A 24445-nucleotide genomic window follows, 5' to 3' on the forward strand; every position below is an offset into this window, starting at 1 on the left:
AATGAGCAACTCTGACTTCACTAAAAATAGGGAGCATGGACTAAGTATACCGGTAGGGTAAGCGTTTTCTGCTTTTCTAGAAATACCCGACGAGTTGCTCTTAAGAAGTCAAGACTGGGGTAGACGTAGAAGAAAGGAAAACTATGACACGTTGAATAAATCAGTTTTCGTGGTGCAGATGGATACACCGTAACAATCCACATAGTGGATTTATAGTGACGATCATAAAACTTCTGTAATGAGAACTTCAATCTTGCAGCAAAATAACCTTGTTCCAGAAGCCTAATTGTAAGAAGTCTAGCGCGATACAAAAAGTTTTCCTAATTACGGCAGGCTCTGGCATAACGCGTGAGTTATTTTGAAAACTCCATACGCAGCTAGGTGCTGAAGGGATGTTGCCACAGATGAAAGGAAAGTTGACAATACGGAATGAAAATTCATCGCATTTGTCGTATAGTTTGGTCAATAGTTTTCCTTTAGCATCGATCTCTATGTGAAGGTCAAGATATGAGTCTGACTACAGTATCCCTTTTCTCAAGTTCTTTGGGGTAAGATGCCATGTTTCAAATCCCCGAAACTAGGATTGTTTAACAATAATACGTCATCTATATAGCGGAAACTGAGATTAAAGGATCTAGATAACCGATGTTCCTTTTGGATCAGAACAGCTATAAAGTCAGCCTCATAAGAGTGAAGGAATAGGTCAGCAAGTAGAGGAGCACAATTTGTTCCCATTGGAATGCCGACAAGTAATCTCGTCTGAAGAACTGTTAAATATAGTCCAACTCCTATTTGTTCCAATCAATGGTTTAGGGATGTGCACATCTACGCTTTATGAAAATAACCAGGCAACGTAAATTTAACGTGTTTATATAGCCTTAGTGAACGATTATTAAGACATAAAACAATTACTTCATTGTTATTTTCATACCTTACCAAGGTATAATCCTGAATTTTGTGAGTAATATAAAGCACACACCTATATCACAGACAAACACTCCGCCAATCCATGTATGTCGATTGGTTTTATATATTATATCAAATTAAAAGACATCTGAAATGTTACGCTTTAATCTATTTAATCAGTGAACTGCAAAATTATAATACGAACAATAATGCCTGGGTCCAAACTAGTTCTGAATTTCTGTATGATGCTTGCTACATAATCGTACCCCTAAGAAACAAAGAAACTATACAGTCTTCAATAATGCTGGATGTTGAATGGTGAGCTACTTTCTGACTAGTGCCATTGAGTAAACAGAAAGCGGAATTAGTAAATAACAAATAGTAAATGACCAATATACACCAAAGAAAACAAGCATTCTGAGAGTATTGCAAAACAATACATAGTGCACTACCGGCTGTTTATATCACTGACCCAAGTACTACCTCAGATCATCAAGTATAACTGACAAACTGATGAAATGGCATGAAAATTGAAAGTTGGTAACGTTGGAAAAAAATCAGCAAAGCGGAATGAATTGTTAACTTGATCTGTAACTCATCAAGGTAGACTCACATACCAAAAATCAACTCAATATCTTCAAGCATTTAAAAAAAATGTGCAGAAAATTTGAATTTCGGTAAATTCAAGTGCCATTACTCAGACAAAAATCAGTGAAGTGGAACGAAACCTAAACTCAAACATAACTCATCAGGGTAGACTCACATAACAAAAAATCAGCTCATTATCTGCAAGTGTTAAAATAAAAAAAGTGTGGAAAGTTCAAGGGCCGTAACTCAGACAAACATCAATGAAGTGGAGCGAAATGTAAACTTGATCGGTAACTCATCAAGGTTGACTCGCATACCAAATATCAGTTCAACATCTGCAAGCATTTCAATAAAAGTGTGGAAAACTTCAAATTTTTTTTATGGACAGACAGACGGATGGAGTGCAAATCTTAAGTCACCTTAGGCGTAAGACTGTAGAGGACTAATAAATTCTAATATGAAATAAACAGCAATTTGGACTTCTTCAACAGAAGTCGGACAAGCTTTTGGTTTTCTAAAACAATCAAATAATCACATCCCAGTAATAGACTTCTAGATACAGGAGATTGGTGATAGAGACTGACCTGGTCACTACTATGATAAATACACAAATTCCCCTGATGCCAATTTCAAATACTACTATTTCTATAAAAATCATGAACAGAATATATGAGAAATCCTCTTATAAACAGGCACCAATCCAAGAAAATGCATGTCGGTCATATGCTCACCTTCAAATTCAGCAAAAAATCATTCTGTTTGCAAGAATCCTATCCCAGAAATTGTCTTGCTTTGACCAGTCTATTTATTATATTTATGCAAACCATCACCTGACATTCTTGATGTGTTTCTGCTAAAGTACTCTGGCTGGCAGATCCAGGACTTCAGATTTGGGTGGTGTAAATAAAATCATAGGCCAAGTAAAACAAGGCAACAGTAATTTGTGAAAAAATAAGATTTCATGCAAACTTTTTCACTAAATTTTCTGTGGGGGGAGGTATATGCCTGGAATCTGTTCCTGAAGCTCAGTGGATTTTGTCATCCTACTTTCCTCAAATATCAAATCATCTGATGGCTTAATTCATTAATTTTTGTCATAATTATGAATTAAAGGGTACACAAACAGAAAAAAACCCACATTCTTTATAAAATTTGTAATCAAATATCCATTACTGTATAACTACAATTGCTTTTTATTTTACAACAAGTTAATAAAAACAAAGATTCATTCCATAATGAAAAGTACAGTGATAACTATATAACATGATCTCCACTGAGTTAGGTATGTATAGATTTTACTGTATAATCTGTTTATAAAGTAACAAGACCCAGTAATAATTTGGAAATATTAAGAGAAAACTAAGATGTTATTTGATCAAAACATGTACAGGAAAAAATATAAACAAGAAAGAACTGTTTATTAACAAAGAAAAGTGTGATGGAAGTGTTCCATTTTTCAGAACAGGCATATTGTGAAAAAAACATCAACAAAATTTATAGGAGGGACAATGAAATTATAAATACATTGGTGGTAAATGAACAGCCAGTATATACATATACAACACTTTTAGTTGTGGTTTACAAGTTTTAAAAAGCCTGGCACTTATATGGATAAATTGTTCTTCTTTAATAAAATGGTCTAGGCCAAATTTTCTTTAAGTTCAAAAGAAAAAAATATATCCTGAATATATTTTGAAACATAAAAAATATCTTCACAATATTTATCATGCAACTTCAAAATTTTATCTGCAACTTTATTGATTTTTTATTATTATTACAGCTTAATAATTCAGCTATGAAATATTGGCCATTTCCAATGACAACATTACATAGGTCAAATGTAACACTGCAGATAAACAAAATAACATCAGTTTTGAACTTGTCAACAGAACCTCACATCTTGCCTTAACCAGCTCATTGTGATATTTCTTGTCTCGACTTCAAAACTGTTGTACCAGCCTTTGTTGAAATTGTGCTTACCTGGAAAGGAGATTGAAAAATTACAATTAAAGAGCAATAACTCTATGATGCTTAAAAGATCAAATTGATATAAGATACATGTACATTTATTACTTTCCTTATCGAAAGTTTTTGTTCAGGATATTGTGAGAACTATCAAACCATCTGATCACTTAAATGATAAAAAAATCTTTTGTGCCAATACAAAGAGGAGAAAACAAAACAAGATTGTAGATCATCACTATCACCTTTAAACAGAAACATTTTTTTTTCCTGATGAAGAAGTTTGTAAATGCTAAAATCTAAAACACTGGAATACGTACATTGCACGAAGTATATACATTTCATGGGTGTCAAAAATTACATCACAAGTAACTTCAATATATATATATCTACATACAATACCCAAATATCACATCACAAAATAACCATCATACAAACTTGCATGAGACAAGCTTATATGATCAAAGAATAAATATCAACTAATTAAATACAATTTCAAATTAAGGCTACATAAATTCAAATCTCAAATGCTTATTTCAATTTTATTTAGAGAAGATGGTCATCAAGAACATTTATGGTAAGGCAACATGAATATTATTATGGTATAGTAATTAATGAGCTTCATAGGATGCAGCTTGATACAACCTGTAACATTTAACTCTGAATAGTCAGGACAAGTGTGGACACACTTCCAAACTTAAAATACCTCTGAGTTCGAATTGTGACTAAATGTTTGACAGTGTAATATTCTGACCAAAATAAAGTGGTCAATAGACTTTGAATCTACAATTAGAGGAAAGAAATAAAAATAAAATATGAAGTTGAAGAAAACATTTTTGGCTACTTATAGTTTTGGGCCTTTCTAACTTTTAAATCCACCAGAAACTTCTATTTAGCATAAATTCATGTAGTATGACATCAATTAAATCGATACACTTATGCCAAAATTTATTTTTACTCCTAAATGTTGACAGTGCCATACCATTATATGACAGCGAATATTTTGCAGTCATATTAAAAACAGAGTCCTTACAGCATGGACAATAAGAATCACTGAAAAGAAAACCTACCAGAGGCAACCTGGATTTTAGTATCACTTCAACCATATAAAGACAATAGGTCTAATAAAAGTATAGCGGGTAATTTTCACAAGGTGCTGATTGTGACATATTTTTGCAGTCTGTTTACAAACCCCAATATTAATGCTGCAAAATATTTATGCTGGGATTTAGTACAAAGTGTGACTTAGCATCTGCCAAAATTACTGATGTCAAAATTCACCAATTTTTACATCAGTCATAGTAACCTGTCATTTAGAAGTGGCTAACTAGACATAAAATTCTTTCTTTATAATTGTTTTCATTCATACTTTCTTCATTTGCATTGATTTAACTGAAGATTTTAAATTACTTCACAGTAATGGAACAATTAAATTTATCTTATTCCTGGAATACAGCTCAGCAAAAATATCAGGAAATATGAAAAATACCTCAACAAATCAATTCTGATAAAAAATAAAACAAACTTGCACATTAAAGACAGTTTGCAATAATATAAATGTACATGTATGACTGCTGAATAAATCCATGTTCAAAATTCTGAACTGTTTGCAACATAAAGTATTTTTTTTAATTGGATAAGAACTACAAATTTATTTCATGATAAAAAGTTTAAGTATACTAGTACATAAAATCTTTCCACCTTACAAATAAAAAAGCATATTATATCAATTGCAAATATCAAAATATTTTCATGCCAGACATACAATGTATTGCATCCGTTCAAGATTTGACTAAGCAGAAGTTAAATATAATTTTATTTTGCATCTCAAATCTAGCTTTTTTTGCATTAAAAACGCTAATGTCACCTTTAAAAATCAATCAAGCCACACATATTTCAAGACTGGGAAATGTAGGTATATGGTACATGTACATGTACAATACTTTGACTGGTGTTATCATTTATTTCAGGAAAAACTGTTTAAATGTACAATGATTTCACTACATTACTTGATTTATGAGCAATGCAATATCAGTTGCCTAATTATTAAGCTGAGCTGTATTTTTAATTTACAAAATTTAGACAATACATTTTCATTAACCTAGAGCTGTTAAACTTCACCGTCTCTTCACTTGTTTAGACTTAGATGACTTTTTTGTCTGAGGACCACCAAGAAATCCTGCAATCATTTCTGACAAATCAGGAAGATTGGATTTATCATTGAAAGCTTTCATCTGATTCTGCATCTCCTGCAAATAATAAAAACAATCTTTAACAACCGAACAAACTTATCATGCATCAACGGTTAAATAGACTATTCAGTCAGTCTAAATGATACACATCAAAGGCCTTTACTGGTATATCACAGTCATGGTAAAATGGTGATAACAATATGACCATTGTCACAGACATGTGACAGTCTTATTTCTGACACCATAGATAAGTTTAGTCAATTTCACCAACATCACTGTGCTCTGTTTAAAAGTTGCATTAACATAATACCAAAAAATGAATATGTATTTGACCACCACTACATGTACAGGAATCTAAGTATATAAACATAACTGTTTTATAACAGGAAAATCTGGTGCAGCAAATTGAATAATTGTTGTAATATTTGGATTATTGTGAAACATGCAATACACATTTACAATGCAAATGTATTGTAATTGCATATACTGTAGTAAAACTGTAAAAATAACATTTTGGACCTTTCCTTTATCAATTAAATATAAACTGACCTGTTGAGCTTCTGGATCAGCTGCATTCATTAATTTTGGTAATACCATGATGAGTAAAAGTGGAAGTACCATTGTTAATACCTGCAAAATAAATAAATGTACAAATGTATTCCAAAAAGTAACATGATTATGCCAAAAATTACATTTCTGTTTAAGGTTATATTCTAAAAGACATCTATTTCCAGGAGAGATTTTCAACGTTGTTAGTACCAGTTTATTATGAAATTGTTCTTTTACAAATAAAAAGTGACTGACACACATTCCTTGAGTTGAATTATACATGATAAATGGCAATAATAAAGCCTGTCCATAAAATTTTATGAATTTTTTTAGAAGTTTTTGAAAGCATATGGAACAATATTTGTTAGGGGACAATCATTTTAATCAAAATATCATTTGTACACATGTACATATAGAAGTACATTTCAGATATAGCAATTCTGAAGTTTTGATGAGCAAAGAGTGGATAACTTAGTGAACATAAAAAAGATAAAGAATATGGGGAAATTTTCATTAATAAACAAGTAGCATTGTCTTACCAAGATTACTTGCTGCAAAAGGGACCTAAATAGAAGAACTTTATCAAAATTCCAGTGCTATAAAAATGTAAAACAACGGTAGACAAGACCTGTGCTATACTGGCTTTTTGTTTTATAAGTGGGATGCAGATAAGTTTGACAGTCGCAAATATGTTAAGTTAACACACAGGCCAGAATGACTTTTACTGGAAGATTACAGAAATATTTAAGGTTATTTTTTACTTAAGAAGTTTGCAGATTAAATGACTTAGGGTTGGTTAGGTAACTGTAAACTAACATATATTTAAATTTGCCTAATTACCATAACTTTTTAAAACTGTATTCTCTTAAGGAAATCATATGAAACACCAAAATTTGTACACTATAAAATTTACCCTTAAATTAACAAAGATAAAATACATAGAATATAATATTTCTTTTATAATGAAACTCCAAATAATAAATGTTTAGAAGCCCTTTATGATAAAATGACTTGCCATTGGATTGAACAAGAAATCTGTTAATTTCCATTGTTCCCTCTCTTGAAAGAACTTTGTTTTCTGCCGTTCCTGTAGAAATAGAGGGTAAGCCTGTGATTTGACTTGGTTAGGCTGTAAGTAGTTGACTTTTCTGGCTCTTATCTTTCCTTTAGATGTTATATCCACTCTGACTGCATCAAATATAAAAGATGGGTTTGATACTTCTACCACATAAGACCCTGAGGTAACTCCATTGACAACAAAGGATCCATCATTTCTGTAAAAAAAAAAAACAAGAATGATTAATGAAACAGTTATTCCTTTTTTTCTAAAAAAAAATATCAACAATCTGCGGCTTCACTATTATAATTTTTAAAGGTTACATGTACCTGAAATTATGAAATTCAGAATCCCACAAAGAATAATCTATAAAAATGAAAGAAAAGTCAAGACAGAATGACTCGGATGTTCAATGTGATATTATTCATACAATGTATGTCAAGGTTGCAGGACCCATATCAAGTCCTAAACAAAAAGTAAATCAGCCCTGTGTTACATTCATACTTTCTGAAATAATGAGTTTGTGGAGCACAGTATGATATGACTACAGTGGTCGAACCTTGAACAGTTGGGGCAAGTGTGGACACAATATTAGTTTTTGGCACACTAAAGCATAGGGACTTATATTTCATTATGGACACAAGAACTGGTATTTTCAAATTCAGACCAAAAACAAAAAAGTGGAATTTTTGGTGTGTTGTCCTTTTGACCCCAAACAACTCGAAAACCGTAAGAGATATCTGAAATCTGCAGGTAGAAAATTTCATAACAAATATAATGCCAACATAGTGATACCATAATATGGCCGAACATTTTTTTTGCAGTTGTATAAAAATAATGGTATGAATGAACAAATCACAAATTGGGAATGAGCTCAAAAATGGAGTCTTCCTTCATGAAATGTATTTTCACATTTGACAGTAAAAAAGCTTAGCATGCATAGGCCATGTTGACCTGTTTTATAGTGCTTAAATCTGTTAAATGTTATTAGAACGTCAAGTCAGTTCTTCTTCCTAAGGTACTGTGCATGGCTCCTTTAAAGCATATTCACAGAACTTAAGTTAAAATTGAGTTCCTAATAGACAAATAATAAACACAAACATATAGGAACAGTATCACAGGGAAGTGGACCGTAAACTTTAACTCCAAGAGTAATGATTCAGTTTAAGTAAAGGTGAAACCAGTGCAGAAAAATATAAATTGAAAATGCCTGCCTACAGACCCTATGTACCTTAAACAGAAATACATTTTTTAGGCTTTAAATTAAGTATTGAGATAATTATAGTACATTTCAAAGCCGCTTGTTTCTATCTTTGTTGGGGAACACTATCAAACGGGGGTTGAATGACAATGGTCATTACTAAGCACCATTTATGAATTATGTGTACATTTATTGTGGCATTTGAATGTTCAAGGTTTCCAAAATATTGACAGTCTAGTATTATAATATACGTCTACACATTAGAGAGAAAATACTTACTTGAGCAATGCCACATAATCACCACCGTCCACTAAAACACGCGTTTGGCTGATCCAGTCCTTGTTTTTCCCAGCTGAGAAAAGGTCTACTTTTCCTTCAATTTTAAATCTATCGATATTCTCCGTATCTTCGAGTTCAGAACTTTCACACAGCACACAGCTTAGACTCATCAAAAACACATAAACGGCACAAAGGCCAATAGATTTTAGGACATCTTCCATCGTAATCTGAGGCAACATTTTCAAGCCGGAAATCGATTTTTTTTCTGAACTGATCCTGAATAACACATTTCAAGGAATTAAGTTAGGTAAATTTAACAGGGAACCATTAAAAAAATGAACTTGGAACACTTTCCGTCTCATTTTTCCGGTATTATTGCAGAGAAGTTATTCAGATTTGTGAGCTGACACACTATAAATTTCCCTGTACAGAAAGAGATACCATTATAAACACATGTTTACATTTTGGGTTATACTTTCTACATCGTCTATCTCAACAGGAAGCCAACCTTTGACTAGATATTTGATGGTGATTTGTTAAATTGTTGTTTCAAATTACTTTAAAAGCTTACTTGCACGACTGATCTTCAATAAGTTTGTAGAAAACTCAAACTAGAATACAAAACTATAATATGAGGAATGCATTTTCTTAAGTGCGAGTGAAGCATTTGGTATGTTTCCTTCAAAATAAAATTGATTTCCTTTCATTTACAATTTCTGCTAAATTTGATTTAAGATAATACATCTGTTTGATCAGGCAAAAGATATTCCAAACATTTGTATTTTTATCAGTCAAACAGTTCCAGGATCGGCAAAAAATGCCTTGCTTTACAATAATTGGAAGTAAGTTTTTTTCAAAAATGTTCAAGGAGTTTCGATCAAATAACATGTGGGTCTAATGTGAGCGAATGGTTGAAGGTTTCACAGAAAAACTGCTGTAACAAATCTAATCCTATATCCCAGTACTGCAATAGTGTGCATCCTACTACATATATAGTCTATTATATACACTCCCTGCTCATGCTTTGTGTTTATCTTGCATGAATACATTTAAAATAAAATTATAAGATTAAAACAGGAATGTTATTGTCAAACAAATTGTGTATTCATATTATATATATTTTGAATATCCTGTTGAGCATATAAACATCCCAATATAGTACCAGAACTCATTGGTGCGATCCATCATCAATCACCAATTAGTTTCCGAAGAATTTGCTGTACTGATTCAAAAGTTGCCTAATCTCAATGAGTAGGGAATGTAAATTGTAGATTTGTAATTCATTATTCTCAGCTTCTGTTGTTTATGAACAAATAACCTATACCAGTGAATTACTATAGAAGTTTTAGTAGCCCACACAAAATTTAAGGGGCTATTGGCCTGTGGACTCCTGCTTATTTCAAACCCTGAATAATTGCATTTTCTGTAGAACTAGATTTAGGTTACAGACCACCAATTCAACCAATGAGCATTTGGAACGTACACAAAAATAGTCCTACGCAGAAATTACCCCTGTTCCTCATAGTGCTGTGAAAAAAGTTCTCATCTTATTTAAAAAATTTGAACAGTTTCTGAAAGGAAAAACATTTCTGTACATTTTATAGGTGCATTTTGCTTCTTGTGATGTGAAGCCTAATCTCCATAATGATTTTTAAATATACCCCTATCTTGTGAAAACACTGGGATTTCCCGTGCTATTTATAGACCCTTCACTTCCGGTGACCAGTACTGCACTGCAAGTCTGCTAACCCCACATGCCATTCTGAGGATTGTGAGCTGACATATGTAGAATCATGCTGATATATAGTCCTCTGCAGGTTAAAGTTAAGGTAAAGTCCAGAGAAGCCATTGAATATTGTGAAATTAGCATAGAAGCCTATGGGAAGTGGAATTAGTGGTTTTTAGCCTTAAGCTGAAGCCATGACAAAATGAAAAGTTTCTTGAAATAGCTTTAAACTACTTGAAGATCTTGTTAACTTTGCCATGAGAGGAATACACTACAAAAATCCTTCAAAATATGCATTTTTTTAAGTTAAAGGTCCAAATTATGGAAAATTGGTCTTTTTGGCTGATTTTTATGTCCTATCTTGTAAAAAGTGTAGAAAATTTAGTAAAAATATCAAATATTAAACTTTGAGGGCTATATTTACCTAATTATGGTGGTAATAAGCACTTGAAATCAAGTTTTGTGTAGATTTGAGCAAATATTAGGTTAGAAATGAGGAAAAACTCAGTTTCATTACTGCGGTTAAGGCCATATAAGCATTCCCCTATGGCAACATGGAAAATCCATTATTGAGTACTTTTTTTGCTTTAGGTGCCCTTTACTGGTCATGTTTTAATGTGAAAACACTGTATTTACAAATTTAAAGCCAAAGATATCACCTTTTGTGAAAATTTAAAGATTTAGGATTTTTGACATGTGATCAAGAAAAAGGGGGAGGCATGTCAGAAATAAATTTTTAAAAATAGACCAATTTCTCAGAAAATGATTACTTTTAAAACTATCTCTTCATTAATATTGTTAAAAAACAAGTTGTGATTGATATTTTTTATTTGAAAAGTCAGAAAAAGTTCTTTGCAAATATTTAATGCATTTAAATATGGTAGAATATTGTCACTTTTTTGCTCGCACAACTTGGTTACCCTATATTTAAAAATCAAATATTTAAAAAAGTGCTTGTCACATTTCACTGAAACTTTGCAAATGCATTCAGTATGTGTGTAGGAAAATACCTGTATAGTTATTTATTTTTTCTAAGGCAAAAAGTGACTCTTTAGGTTACAGACCACCAATTCAACCAATGAGCATTTGGAACGTACACAAAAATAGTCCTACGCAGAAATTACCCCTGTTCCTCATAGTGCTGTGAAAAAAGTTCTCATCTTATTTAAAAAATTTGAACAGTTTCTGAAAGGAAAAACATTTCTGTACATTTTATAGGTGCATTTTGCTTCTTGTGATGTGAAGCCTAATCTCCATAATGATTTTTAAATATACCCCTATCTTGTGAAAACACTGGGATTTCCCGTGCTATTTATAGACCCTTCACTTCCGGTGACCAGTACTGCACTGCAAGTCTGCTAACCCCACATGCCATTCTGAGGATTGTGAGCTGACATATGTAGAATCATGCTGATATATAGTCCTCTGCAGGTTAAAGTTAAGGTAAAGTCCAGAGAAGCCATTGAATATTGTGAAATTAGCATAGAAGCCTATGGGAAGTGGAATTAGTGGTTTTTAGCCTAGACACAATCAACTAAATTCATAACAGTTCCCAAAGTGAATTGAACCAAAGACTTCTTGCGCTATAAACCATTCTAACTTTTAAAAAAAACCAAAAAAAACCAACACTTTCATCTGTTCTGTATTAATTTGATGGAATGCATCATAATCTATGATAAAAAAATTGAAAAACTTACTGTGATACAATTTATGAAAAAGCTGAAATGATTTATAGGGACTTGATGAAGCATTTATATACTGCACAACATGACTTTCTCTTTACCAGTTGAATGAGGTCTTTTGGTTTGATTCCAAGCTGATGTCTTGTGAATTTTGTGAAGTGCATCATGCTCTTTTGCTACAAATTTCAGGTGAATGCACAGACCTGAATTGCAGATTTTAAGATAATGTCGCCATTTAAAATGACTATAAATACATTTACTTGATTTTTTAGATCATTTTTAAATCAATCTGTGTATCATGTCTATTTCAATGTTAGATTGTGGAATATGAGATTTCTCTCTATTTCAGTGAAGATGCAATGTTACTCCTTTACATCAAGATCTTAAAAAGAAGTAAATTATGGCAGACATGGTAACTGGATTTGAAGCCTCTGCTATTAGTGTTCTGAAGAGAGCAGTAGAGATGGACACAGCTCGTCGGTTTGATGAGTCCTTAGTATGTTACCAAGAGGGCATTAACTTGCTGCTTCAGGTACTCAAAGGTATGTCAACAGAAGTATAATTTTTAGTATTAGAAAATGAAGTACAAGAGTAAAAGGGAAGTCATGGATATTCACGATGGGTTCACATTCACTTCCAAGTAAAAGGTCCTGAACCTCTTTAATTTTCTAACCAGTCTGCGACTTGGGCATTAGTCCAATGTCCAAGACTATTAAACCCAATTTAGACTAGTCATTGTCTTTTTCCACTGGTCTGATCAGACTAGTAGAAAAATAACTCCCTTTTTTTATCTTTATTCTAAGGTCATCTTTAAATCAAAAACCTAGTCTTATTTTGTTCAGACAAGTAAATCAGTTTTTTGACTACTTACAGATTTTGTATTCTAGTCATTTAGACTAGTTGTTGAGAAAGGTTTTGATGGAGACTGTCTAACTAATGGCACACTTGAAAAAAAACAAAAGTTTGCAACAAAGTGTCAATGGAAGGAGTTGAAAGACGGGGATCTAGGTACATTATAGGTCTAAGGTCCTTACAAATGATTAAAAGTGAAATACATAGATCAACAAAGAACGAAGATGAAGCAAAGACAAACTTACACATAAGCAGCAAACAGTAGACCGACATGAAAAAAATGCATGCATGAAACTTAAGTACAGCAACTCAAACTCAATAGATGTTGCCACATTAGAAGAATGTCCTCTTCTTTTCTATAATCTATTTGTTCATACGGTGACTTTATTTTCTAAAATAAATTACATCACATTAATCTGCCTTTTAGAAATGTTGCATCACATTCCATTTCTTTATAGCCACAAATGACAAGGGAAAGAAAGAAAGGTTTAGACAGAAGATTTCAGACTACATGGATAGAGCTGAACAACTTAAATCATTTGTCTCTGAGACAAAAGCTGGTAAGGCCAAGTAATCCAACCTTCACAAAAAATATGGGGTGGATGGAGGATTGTTTGTTTTATTTTTTATTTCCTACCAGATATTTACTACCCCAATTTGAGCTCTGTGAAGTATAAATATGTTCTAAATCCATTGCCACATCAGTTTCAGAGAAGAACATTGTTTAAGTTACCAAGAAATGAAAGATTTGTAAACTGATGCAAAAAAAAAATCCTGATTCTAAAATTCCCGCTCCACAATATTTAGCTCACCTGGCCCAAAGGACCATGTGACCTATTGCCATCACTTGGCGTTTGTAGTTGTCGTTCATTGTCATCGTCATCCATTGTCATCATTGGCAATTTTTCAAAACTCTTTTCCTCTGAAATTACGAGACTAATAAGAACCAATCTGAGTATGAATGTTCCTTAGGATATTCTACATAGAACTGGTTTGACAGTGTTCAGCGTGATGAGATCTATCAGTGACTAAATTTTTGTGTTAATCTGCTAAGCCATGTTTGTGTTATTGTCCTTTTTTGAAGGTTTTTTGCTATTTTGAGTGTTATTACTTGAAAAATTTTCTCCTCAGAAACTACTGGACAGAATTTAATGAAAATTGATATGTTTATTTCTTTGGTATGATCATTAGGAATTTTTATCCAAGAAAAACATGGCTGCTTTTACAATTATAGAATGTTGCTTATTGAGCTAGGTGAGCAATTCAGGGCCTTTAGACCCTCTAGTTTTTGTTTTTGTCTTTTTTTAGGATCACAAATGGATGACAATAAATAAATTAATTAATTCATCAATTTGGCCTAACTTTTGAACTTTATTTTTTGTGTTTTTATAAACAATTTATGAGAAACTCCATGAAAGTTGAAGGGTATAAATTAAGTACCTAGGATGAAATTAAAGTGGAGATGTACTATGAATTTTCATGGCTAGAACCACTATAACTGCTAAGTACTGGGATCTGTAAAAATCTGGCAAAATTAAAAAAATAATGAATCAGGAAAAAACTCATGAATTTGATAATGTGGGCACATAGTTGACAAATTGACAGTTTGAGAGTGATGGGGAAAGTGAGTTATCTCTGTTTAATAATGAAATTGCTGTGTATTTTATATAATTTATACCAAAAATTACTGACTATTAAAGAAATGAATGGCATTTCTGCATTTCAGATAGCATTTTGAATAGGATTTCATGGGAAGACTTTGTGTTTTTTTTTTTTTTTTTCATCATGATTCACCTGCTGTCTGATTTTTACAGAGAACTGCACTTAATGATGTAGTTTGTATTAATTTTTTTTTTTTTTTATTCCAAAAAATTTACCAATTTTATGACAGATATCTGTTAAAATGACCCAAAGAACTATGTATTAATAACTATTGTTTTGTCTCATGTATAGAATGTTAAAACAATAGATTTTTGTAAATGCTCATTTCAAAATTTAAATGACAGAATAATTTGTCAGTTGTCTGAAAAAGGGAACAGGTATGATTAAACCCAATAAATGCACCATTGTATAGGCATTATAAAATAGTAAATACTTACAAAGATCACTAAAAGGTCTTCAACCAGTGTAAACAAACCTTCAAGTAAGCTCTGAGAAGGTCCCGAAAATAATAGTAATAAAGTCCACAGTAACAGAAGGCTGACACTTCTTCAAAATAAACTAAAAAGTCAAATAACGACATGAAGGCACATTAATGACCAACATTATTAAACACTATTGACATTAGGGTGAAATCATTCATTTCTATCCAAGTATCATGCCACAAATGCAGTAGTCAACTTGGAAATAATGAACAAACATCCAAAATCAACAAAAAAAGATTAAGGCAATGAAAAATCACCATGAAACATGCGTCATTTAAAAATAATGTGTTGAAAATTATTAACTTGATATTTAGACTGTTTCTATATCATTTTACCTGGAAGTAAAAGTTTAAAATTGACACCCTTCCACTGGCACCTGTTCCTTGTACCTGATGTAACATGGCTACTTTTAAAATGACATAATCATAATGTTATACTTTTAAGATTTTTATTTGTTTACTCTCTTATATACGGGTAGATAGCTGGTCCATAAATTGTTACATAGGACCACCTCATTTTCCCATATATGAAGTGGTTGGTGACAGTCTCAAAACATTCAATAGACCTCACCTACACTTTGCTCATGATCATTTTTAGGGCAACCAACTGGTCCATATTTTGCCACATGACACTCAGCATTATGAACTACATGTAGTTGCTAAATAATGGACATGTATGGCAAGAAATGTGTGCAAAATCCAATATATCAACTGGATATAATATAATACAATATTATACCTGACCTTTAACCTTTTTACAAGGAATGGTTACTGTACAACAGATGGTGTCAATAAAAAAGTTCACTTTTGTACATATTTCATGCAGCTGGAGGAACACATGAGCAGATCCAGATTGAAGATGGTGCAACAGGATTTGGTATGGAGAGATTGTTCTCAAGGTTTATGACAGAATTCTTAACTGAAATTGAGATTGAAGACCCATATATACGTTCACATCACCAGGTATCCATTATGATTTCATATTTATATTTTGATTGATTTGTGAGTTTGGATCACATAGTGTATTACATTATATTAATCTAGGATGATCTTTGGTATCATTGAAAAAAAATACAAAGCAATTTATTCAGTCCAATCTCTCTTGACTAAATAGTTTACTTGGTTATGCATGTGCTTGGATTATACAGGTTCAGAATAGGGAGGAATTCTAGAATATGTTTGGTTTATAAGGTTTTTGGTTTCTCATCTCGAGATTCAGATTTAAGAGATTTAACAGTATGTAAGATTTTATGTTTAATGATTTTGTTTAATGAATTGTAGATCTGTAACCTACTGAGATTCTGTGAGGTAGTAGTGAAGAGCAAGACCTCTGTGAAACAGATCAAGCTTCTGACTGGTAGAGATGATGTTAGTGTTATGTCAAGTACTGTACAAGTATTAATAATTGTACTAATTTTTGCCGTTTTTGTGTTGAACATAAATGTGCAAAAGATTGTAACAGTGACTGATTTTCAACACTTCATTTATTTAATGTTTATCATTGAATCCACAAAAATTTACACCTGCAAGTATGTTTACTTGACAGAATCCGCAAAAATTAGCAATTGCAAAAATTGATATTTTTCCAGAATCATAATATATCTATTAACTTTTGTACTTGTTAATATTACTTGTTCTATCAAGAGAACATTTTTCCTCATTTTGAGGTTGAATAAATAAGGAGTTACATGTACATGATTAAAGAATGATTTTAAAACAGAATTTTTCAAGCTTTGAAGTTCACCATGATAAACAAATTGAAGAAATGAGAACTCCATCCTTGAAGAGTATAATGTTCAGTTCCAGTGTCCTTTAAATGAAAAAAAAGTAATAGGTAACAAATTTTGAGCAACCCCTAGTAAGGATATAGTAACAAGATAAAAAACTTCCAGTCAATCACATTTTGAACTTCTCTCATATCATTTGCTGTATCACTCATAAATTTTTATTGGAGATCAAAACATTTTTTTGTTTTAGCAAAGTCAGAAGTTAAGGAAGACAACTTTTGAGTCCTTTAAGGAGGTAGACCTAGGGTAAGGGACACAACTCTTAAAAATCATGTAAATATTTGTATTCAGCATTTTACATCAATCATATGTAACATCTAATTAACTTGGATTCATTTTATTCTGCTTCAATCGAAAGCTTGAGAGGCTTTGGTGAAATTGAATATGATACAAACATATCACTGATTTCATGAGTTATGTCCCTTACCCTAGGTCTACCTCCTTAAGTCTGATTTCTCTTTATGTAGCAGTGATGCATGTTATTTAAGTTCCTTGTGTATTTTAATACAACCATAAAAACTTTGTGTGTGGCCTTATAATGGTATCATGATGTCATCCTCAGTGTATAACTTTAGGAAGTTGTACCAAAAGGTGCTATACTATAGAAGGAAGTCATCAGGGCATACTTCGGTACTTCAGGAGTTAAAAAATCTCCTTATCTATGGATATGAACCTAAATGGCGTATACTATAATGATAATCTTTAGTTGAATATTTACAACAAATTTATGGTTCTTTCATGGTTTTATTAATTAGATTACAATTGATTTACCTCCCTTTGTAGAATCCTGATACCCAAATGCAGCAACAACAGAAGTTGAACCAATTGAAGAAAAGTTTACATAATCAAGGAATTGAGTTCACAGTATCATATCAGGATTCACTCCATGACAGAGAAATCAGGTGAGACATTTTACTCTGTTACACTCCATGACAGTGAAATCAGGTGAGACATTTTACTCTGTGTAACACTCCATGACAATGAGATCCTGTTACTAGACATCATGCTATCAGTATCACTCCATGACTGGGAGATCGTGTTACTAGACATTATGCTTTCAGTGTCACTCCATGGCTGGGAGATCATGTTACTAGACATTATGCTTTCGGTATCACTCCATGGCTGGGAGATTGTGTTACTAGACAGTATGCTCTCAGTATCACCTCGTGGCTGGGAGATTGTGTTATTAGACATTATGCTGTCAGTATCACTCCATGGCTGGAAGATTGTGTTACTAGACATTACACTCTTTGTAACACTCCAATGATATAAGATTATGTCAGATATATTGCTCTGTATTATGCCATGATGGGGAGATCATGCTTCATGCTAAGCACTACACTCCCTGTATCACTAAATCACAGAGAGATCATATTACTGCACATTTCTCTCTCAGTATCACTCAATGAAAGGGAGATCATGTCAGACGCATCACTTTTTCTGTATCATGCCATGACTTTGAAATCAGACCAATATCTAGAACCTATGAATTCACCCAGCATAAGTGAAACAAGAAGAGCTATCATAATTAAAGTTTTCAATATTTATTTGAGCTACCACTTCTTTTTTACAACCACAAAGATTTTTTTCTGTTGTATAATAGTATCACCCCGCCATTGTTGGCATTTTTTAACTTTAGTTTATTTACGATAATTTGAGTAAAACTTACCCAATTTTTTTTTCATTTTAAAGCATTGTTACACAGAAAGGGCACTATAGTTTTTGGAGGTTTTTGTCCTACCCCTTTCCAAATGAGGGATTGAAAGGAGGAAAATTGGTGTTATCATTATAGGAAGCATTTATTGTCCATCTGATTTTATTGATTCAGAAGTCAATCTGTTCCTTTTGAAACTCTATTTATTTTTAAATGTTCATGGTAGGCTTATCTTTTACGGTTTTGAAGTTAAAGTGGTACACAATTGGTCAACACCCAAAATATCAATTCTTATTAATGGTCTGATTTTGAAATTGTTTTATACAACAGCAAACATTTTTTGGTTGTATACCAGGTCATCACCCTGTCTTTGTCATTGTCATTCACTTAAGTTTATTTAAAAAAACTTGAGTAAAACTAATCCAAACTTTTCAGAATGTTAACACATTGTTCTTAAGGACTTGATAAGGGGGCAGGGGTGGGGCTATAGTTTTTTGAAGGTTTTTGACCTTGAGTGTTATTAATAGAATTTATAGGAAAAACTTATTTTTGGTCTAATTTAATGATTCAGATGTCTTTTCCTTTTGAAATTCTGAAATTTGAAGATTTTTACAGGGTAGACTTAATATCTATTAGTCTTGAATTGAAACGGTACAAATTGGGCCAGGCCCAAATAAATCAACTTTTTTAATTTGTTGTCCAAAATTGAAATTTCATTTCATTCCTCATTAAAATCTCTGCTTGCATTATTCAATCAGTTTTCAACTATCTCTTAGAATTTTCAACTTATAGGGACAAACCCCAAAAAATTTCACTTTTATTATTTTTGGCCCCCTTTGAAACTTTTTAGCTGAATTTCAAATTTTGTGCTACATTGTGTTCAAATCAGCTGTTGTGTTCATAATGAACTGATAGTTCTCAAGCTTAAGTGTGACAAAAACTAATATTGTGTTCACTTGTCCCAAGTGAACAGAGCTGCATATGCCTCAAGCTCTATTAAGCTCTTTATTTATGATATAATTTGTATATTCTTGAGGTACATATCCTTCTAGATCAAAATTTACTGTGAAGTGAATTGAACTTAACAGTGTGCAATAGATCAAAGCAAATACAGAGGTGTTAAATTAATTTAAGTATTCTTTGTAATTTGTATGGATTTTCACTGTAAACTATAATACATATATAAACATAGCAGAAAGTATGTGCGAGTATAAATCTCCTTTCATAAAGTATGGAAAATCACTAAAATCAAGATTTTTCTGGCAAATGTAAAACCTTATGGAATATTAAATATCATTGGAAATAATCCGTAAACAGATGTGTTTGTTTTAAAGGTATGATAGGGCTTATAAGTGTTTTTTTTACCTTGAACTTCTCCTGTTCAAAGCAGTCAAAACTGAAGAATGATTTGTGATTGGTTTACTACTTCTGGGCACTTCAATATGATGTATAAGTGTCAGAAATTATTATTTTCTATAATCTATCTCATAGTGAAGAAATTGTTAAGTGTGATATTTATATCATTGTATTCACACATTGTGCTTTCAATGACAAGATTGTTGTATTTACTGTATGAAAAGTCACTTCCTATGCTGATATTAGGATTAAGGGTTCCCATTCTTGTGAATTCACAGGGTCATATGACATATTGGTTTTTCTAATGTCTTCTTCATTATTTTGTTTAAACAAGGAATAGGCCATTGAAACATTTACAATTGAAATTGTTTCTCCCTACTGAACCATGTTTTTGTCTTTTTAGGTTTAACACTGGTTGGATTGTAAAGATTGGACGTGGTCTTGATATTTACAGACCTACAGACACTAAGTTTTCTGTTGGATTCTTTGACCTTGACCTTCGACCTTGTCATAAAACTACTGTAGATATATTTCATAGTAAATCTTTATCCACAACAAATGATGACAATGTATGACAAAAAATTACTTCATCATTTGCAGATTTTTTTTATATATTTTTCAATCCATAATGAAATTAAAATTTCTTCCATGATTAGTCAATCAGGTGCTCATCTGTGAACAAGCATTACTTTTCTTTTCCAAATTCTTATTTGAAGTGATACATTTATATTTTTTTTAAATTTATGTAAGCAATCTTTCAAGTAGTTTTCTTTGCAAATACAAATTAACATAGATTTTTAAATTTGCCAATATTCAAAATTACTTAAAAATTATTATTCAAAATACTGCTCTGTTTTTCTGTTTAGCATGTATTTAGTGGTACAAATGTGACCATGTGGTTTTTTTTATGCCCTCACAACGATAAGTTGGGGGGGCATAATGTTTTACCCCTGTCCGTCCATCCATAATTCTGTCCGTCCCATAAGTTTTCCACACTTTTTTTGAAAATCCTTGAAGATATTGAACTGATTTTTTGTATGTGAGTCTTTCATGATTAGTTACAGATCGAGTTAAAGTTTCGTTACGCTACGCTGAGTTTTACCAAAATTATGGGCCCTAGACTTATAAAAAAAATTCCATGGAAATAATAGTTTTCCACACTTTTTTTGTAAATCCTTGAAGATATTGAACTGCTTTTTGGTATGTGAGTCTGTCATGATTAGTTACAAAACGAGTATAAGTTTCATTCTTCTACGCTGAGTTTTACCAAAATAATGGGCCCTGCACTTTAAAAATTGTATTGAAATAATAGTTTTTCACTTTTTTTTTTGTAAATGCTTGAAGATATTTGACTGGTTTTTGGTTTGTGAGTCTGTCATGATTAGTTACAGATTGAGTTTAAGTTTCATCCAGCTATGCTGAGTTTTACTCAAAACCACATGCGGTGGCATCATTTGTGTCTCACAGACACAATAACACATCTGACAAAGTGCTTTTTACAATTATGAGTTATGATATAGCTGTATGAAGGTTAAATGCGGGGGCATCACTTTATCTAGTTTTAAATACTTTATGCCCACATGTGATTATAATATGACTTTGATGTCATTTCTAAGGAACATTCTATGATACATTTGTTTTCAGTTATTTGTCTTAGTATTCATGTTATATTTTTTATGCATTTATTTAGTTGCATATGAGAAAGTGTTTAATAACTTCTTATCAACTGCCTTAACATATATTGATAAATCCTTAATTATCAAACCATTTTTCTTTCCTTTTTTTTAAGGATAAAATGATGATACTAGTGTGCAATTTGATAATTTTATTTGACTTCATTTTTTTTTGCAGTGGTATAATGGTATTGCACCATCACCGTCCATATTGTCATTGTCCTTATCCACTTAGTTTTTGACCCATAACTTGAACATTAGTTGTATGATCTTTATCAAAAATTTTATAACAAGGTTCCAAACAACAAAAGGAAGGTTGTTATTGACTTTGGGGTTAATGGTCCCAACCGTTTTGAACTAAGGGGCTAAAAATGGGGCCAAAAATAAGCATTTCATAGAATTTCATTTCATAGAATTTAACTCCAGTAAAAGCATAGGAATGTCTGTGATATTGCGCCACAGTGGTCAGACTAGTTTTGATTTTGGGGGTTTAGACTTGAACATTTAAGAAATTAGGGGTCAAAAAGGGTGGCCAGAAACAAGCATTTTCCTTATGTCCAGACAATAACTTGACTAATAGTGAATTGATCTCCTTGTAATTGTAGTACAAGGTGTCATACCACCAAAGGAAGGCTGAGATTGATTTTGTGGGTTAAAACTTGAACTTTTTTGGAATAAGGGGCCAAAAAGGGGCCTGAAACAATCACTTTCCTTATGTCTGGACAAAATCTTTAATAAAAGTGAATGGCTCTCTTTAAAATTGTATTACATGTACAAGGTGCCATATAACAAAAGGAAGACCGGGACTTGAGCAAAGCAAGAACAAGGGGCCACATTGGGTGCCAGAAACAAGTATTTTTCCTGATTTCTGGATGATCACTTCAGAGAAAGGGCATGGATTGTCTTGATATTGTACCACAAGGTGCCATACCCTTTAAGGAATTGAGTTAGGTTTAAACTGGAACCGTTTATGAGTAAGGGGCCAAAAAGTAGCCACTTCAATTCTGGTCAAATTCTTATCCTGTGTCAATTGTATTATTCTTGTAAAAATTCACAGCTGTATCAAGTTGGTAAGATGTGTCCATACTTTCCCCAACTGTTCAGGGTTGACCTATTTAGTTGTATCAAGCTGCCTTCTGTGAAGAATTCTATTTTCTATGTTATACCATTTTCCGCCTGTATTTTCAAATAAAAGAATTATTATATTTTTATTCATTGAATTTGTGACATTGTAATTTCTATCTTGACCTTATACTATCAGTTACAAACTATTTAAAGCCCCATTTATTTAATACCTACTCTTTAATTCTACACATAAAACTAAGAAACCATAAATATTTGATAGTGATGGAGGTTTGTTGTTTATGCAATATTTTAAGGTTCAGCAAAAGTCAATATCTAGGACATGCCTTAATGAAATATTTTCATTCATTGTTTTAATAATAAATTAAATTTTAGTTCTGAAACATTGCTAAATGTATCTTTATATGTAATTAACACACAAGCACAAGTCACACTAAGAAAAAAAGTTTTAAAACTTCTATATAACAATAACAACAAAAGTGTAAACAACATATTTTAACTACAGCTGTCGAAAACAAGATTTGAAGTCTGAAACTGATATAGTCCTGTTCCTATATGTATTATGCAGTGGAAGCTAGCATGAATTTTCTTGAAAAATTTCTTTAAATTTGATGAATTGAGATATTTTATGCCATGATCTACTCCTACAACATAAGAGGTTGGAATTCCGTTCCTCCATACCTCCAAGTCAGAAAATAGCTTGCCAGACAACATCTAGCATTGCTGCAGTACCATGATCCAGCTAAATACCAACACCAATAAACATGAAATATTAAAATTTCCATTAAAATCTTGCAATTTATCACAAAATATTGCTAGCTTGCACTGCACTAGATATTTTGGTTACAGCATATTTACATTTCCAGACAAAAATCTGTTCTGGTAAATCTGTACATTTTTTTAAAAATTTGATGTTTACACTTCTGTGGTAAGCAAAATATGGCCGTAGTAACATGTTGTGTGAAGGAAGAAACCATGCATATACATGGAATACTGTATAAAGATGGATTAAGCAAAGTTTTTTGGAAATTATAATTACATTCTTAACAATATCAGAAAAAAAATTGCATAAAATCTGAATTTTCACAAATCTACCCAAAAAAATGGTCTCGACTTGCCTTGCTTGGGCTTTTATCCGACCTGAAATCCTTGGTCCATCCCAGTGCTAAGCCATACTGGTTGGCAGTTTTCCTGCCAAATTTCTATACAACTGCAAAAAATTGCGGTTGTATATATATATAATGGTATGGTGCTGTTGTCATGATTAAATTTGAAAAAAAGGCATGATAGTAGTATATGGTAACAAAAATCCAGGATGATCATTCGGGTTAAAAAAAGGCAGGATGCATCTGTTGAAAAAAAAAAAAACAGGATATATATCATGAAAAAAAAATCCAGGACAGGCTGGAATCAAAACTGAAAAGTCAGGATAGTCTTAACACAAAAAAAAACAAATATCCAGGACGAAAAAAAAATTATCCTAGCCCCACCCCAATAAAAATCAAATGGGAGCTCCCTTATGGCCACAATCATATTAGAATTAATGACCAAAAAGGGACACAAAACAAGCATTTCATCGAATTTATCTATATATACATGGATGTCCACGATAGTGTTCCACAATATTTTATACCACCAAAACGAAGACTGACGGGGATTGATTTCTAGGGTTCAGACTTTGAACATTGAAGAAATTATGCGCCAGAATTATGTAGGTGTCCGATGTCCAAACAATAACTTGTCTATTAGTAAATA

General features: G+C 32.1%; 2 protein-coding genes across 7 annotated transcripts; one reads left to right on the forward strand and one right to left on the reverse strand.

Moving 5' to 3' along the window:
• Window positions 1-2633: 2633 nt before the first annotated feature.
• LOC148604643 (endoplasmic reticulum membrane protein complex subunit 7-like) lies at window positions 2634-8973 on the reverse strand. Of its 2 annotated transcripts, none has more exons than XM_088547953.1 (5): window positions 8735-8973; window positions 7213-7471; window positions 6198-6278; window positions 5558-5705; window positions 2634-3474 (listed from the first exon to the last, which is right to left on the reverse strand). In XM_088547953.1, the coding sequence occupies exons 1-4, from the start codon at window positions 8971-8973 to the stop codon at window positions 5574-5576; spliced, it is 711 nt and encodes a 236-aa protein (XP_088404079.1). In that variant the 3' UTR covers window positions 2634-3474; window positions 5558-5573. The 2 variants fall into 2 exon arrangements, with proteins under 2 accessions (XP_088404079.1, XP_088404081.1); XM_088547955.1 differs by having other exon boundaries at window positions 5546-5705.
• On the forward strand, window positions 8920-22818 carry LOC148604644 (MIT domain-containing protein 1-like). Of its 5 annotated transcripts, none has more exons than XM_088547951.1 (7): window positions 8920-9041; window positions 12492-12684; window positions 13453-13554; window positions 15964-16100; window positions 16419-16505; window positions 17708-17826; window positions 20338-22818. In XM_088547951.1, exons 2-7 carry the CDS (start codon window positions 12543-12545, stop codon window positions 20507-20509), a joined length of 759 nt encoding a protein of 252 aa, XP_088404077.1. In that variant the 5' UTR covers window positions 8920-9041; window positions 12492-12542; the 3' UTR covers window positions 20510-22818. The 5 variants fall into 5 exon arrangements, with proteins under 5 accessions (XP_088404077.1, XP_088404076.1, XP_088404075.1 ...); XM_088547950.1 differs by lacking the exon at window positions 8920-9041 and adding an exon at window positions 9042-9132; XM_088547949.1 differs by lacking the exon at window positions 8920-9041 and adding an exon at window positions 9046-9103.
• The last annotated feature ends 1627 nt before the right edge of the window (window positions 22819-24445 follow it).

This window comes from Perna viridis, chromosome 10 (genome assembly GCF_037379345.1).
Source record: "Perna viridis isolate PV_CMFRI_1.1 ecotype Kerala chromosome 10, ASM3737934v1, whole genome shotgun sequence".
NCBI lineage: Eukaryota > Metazoa > Mollusca > Bivalvia > Mytilida > Mytilidae > Perna > Perna viridis.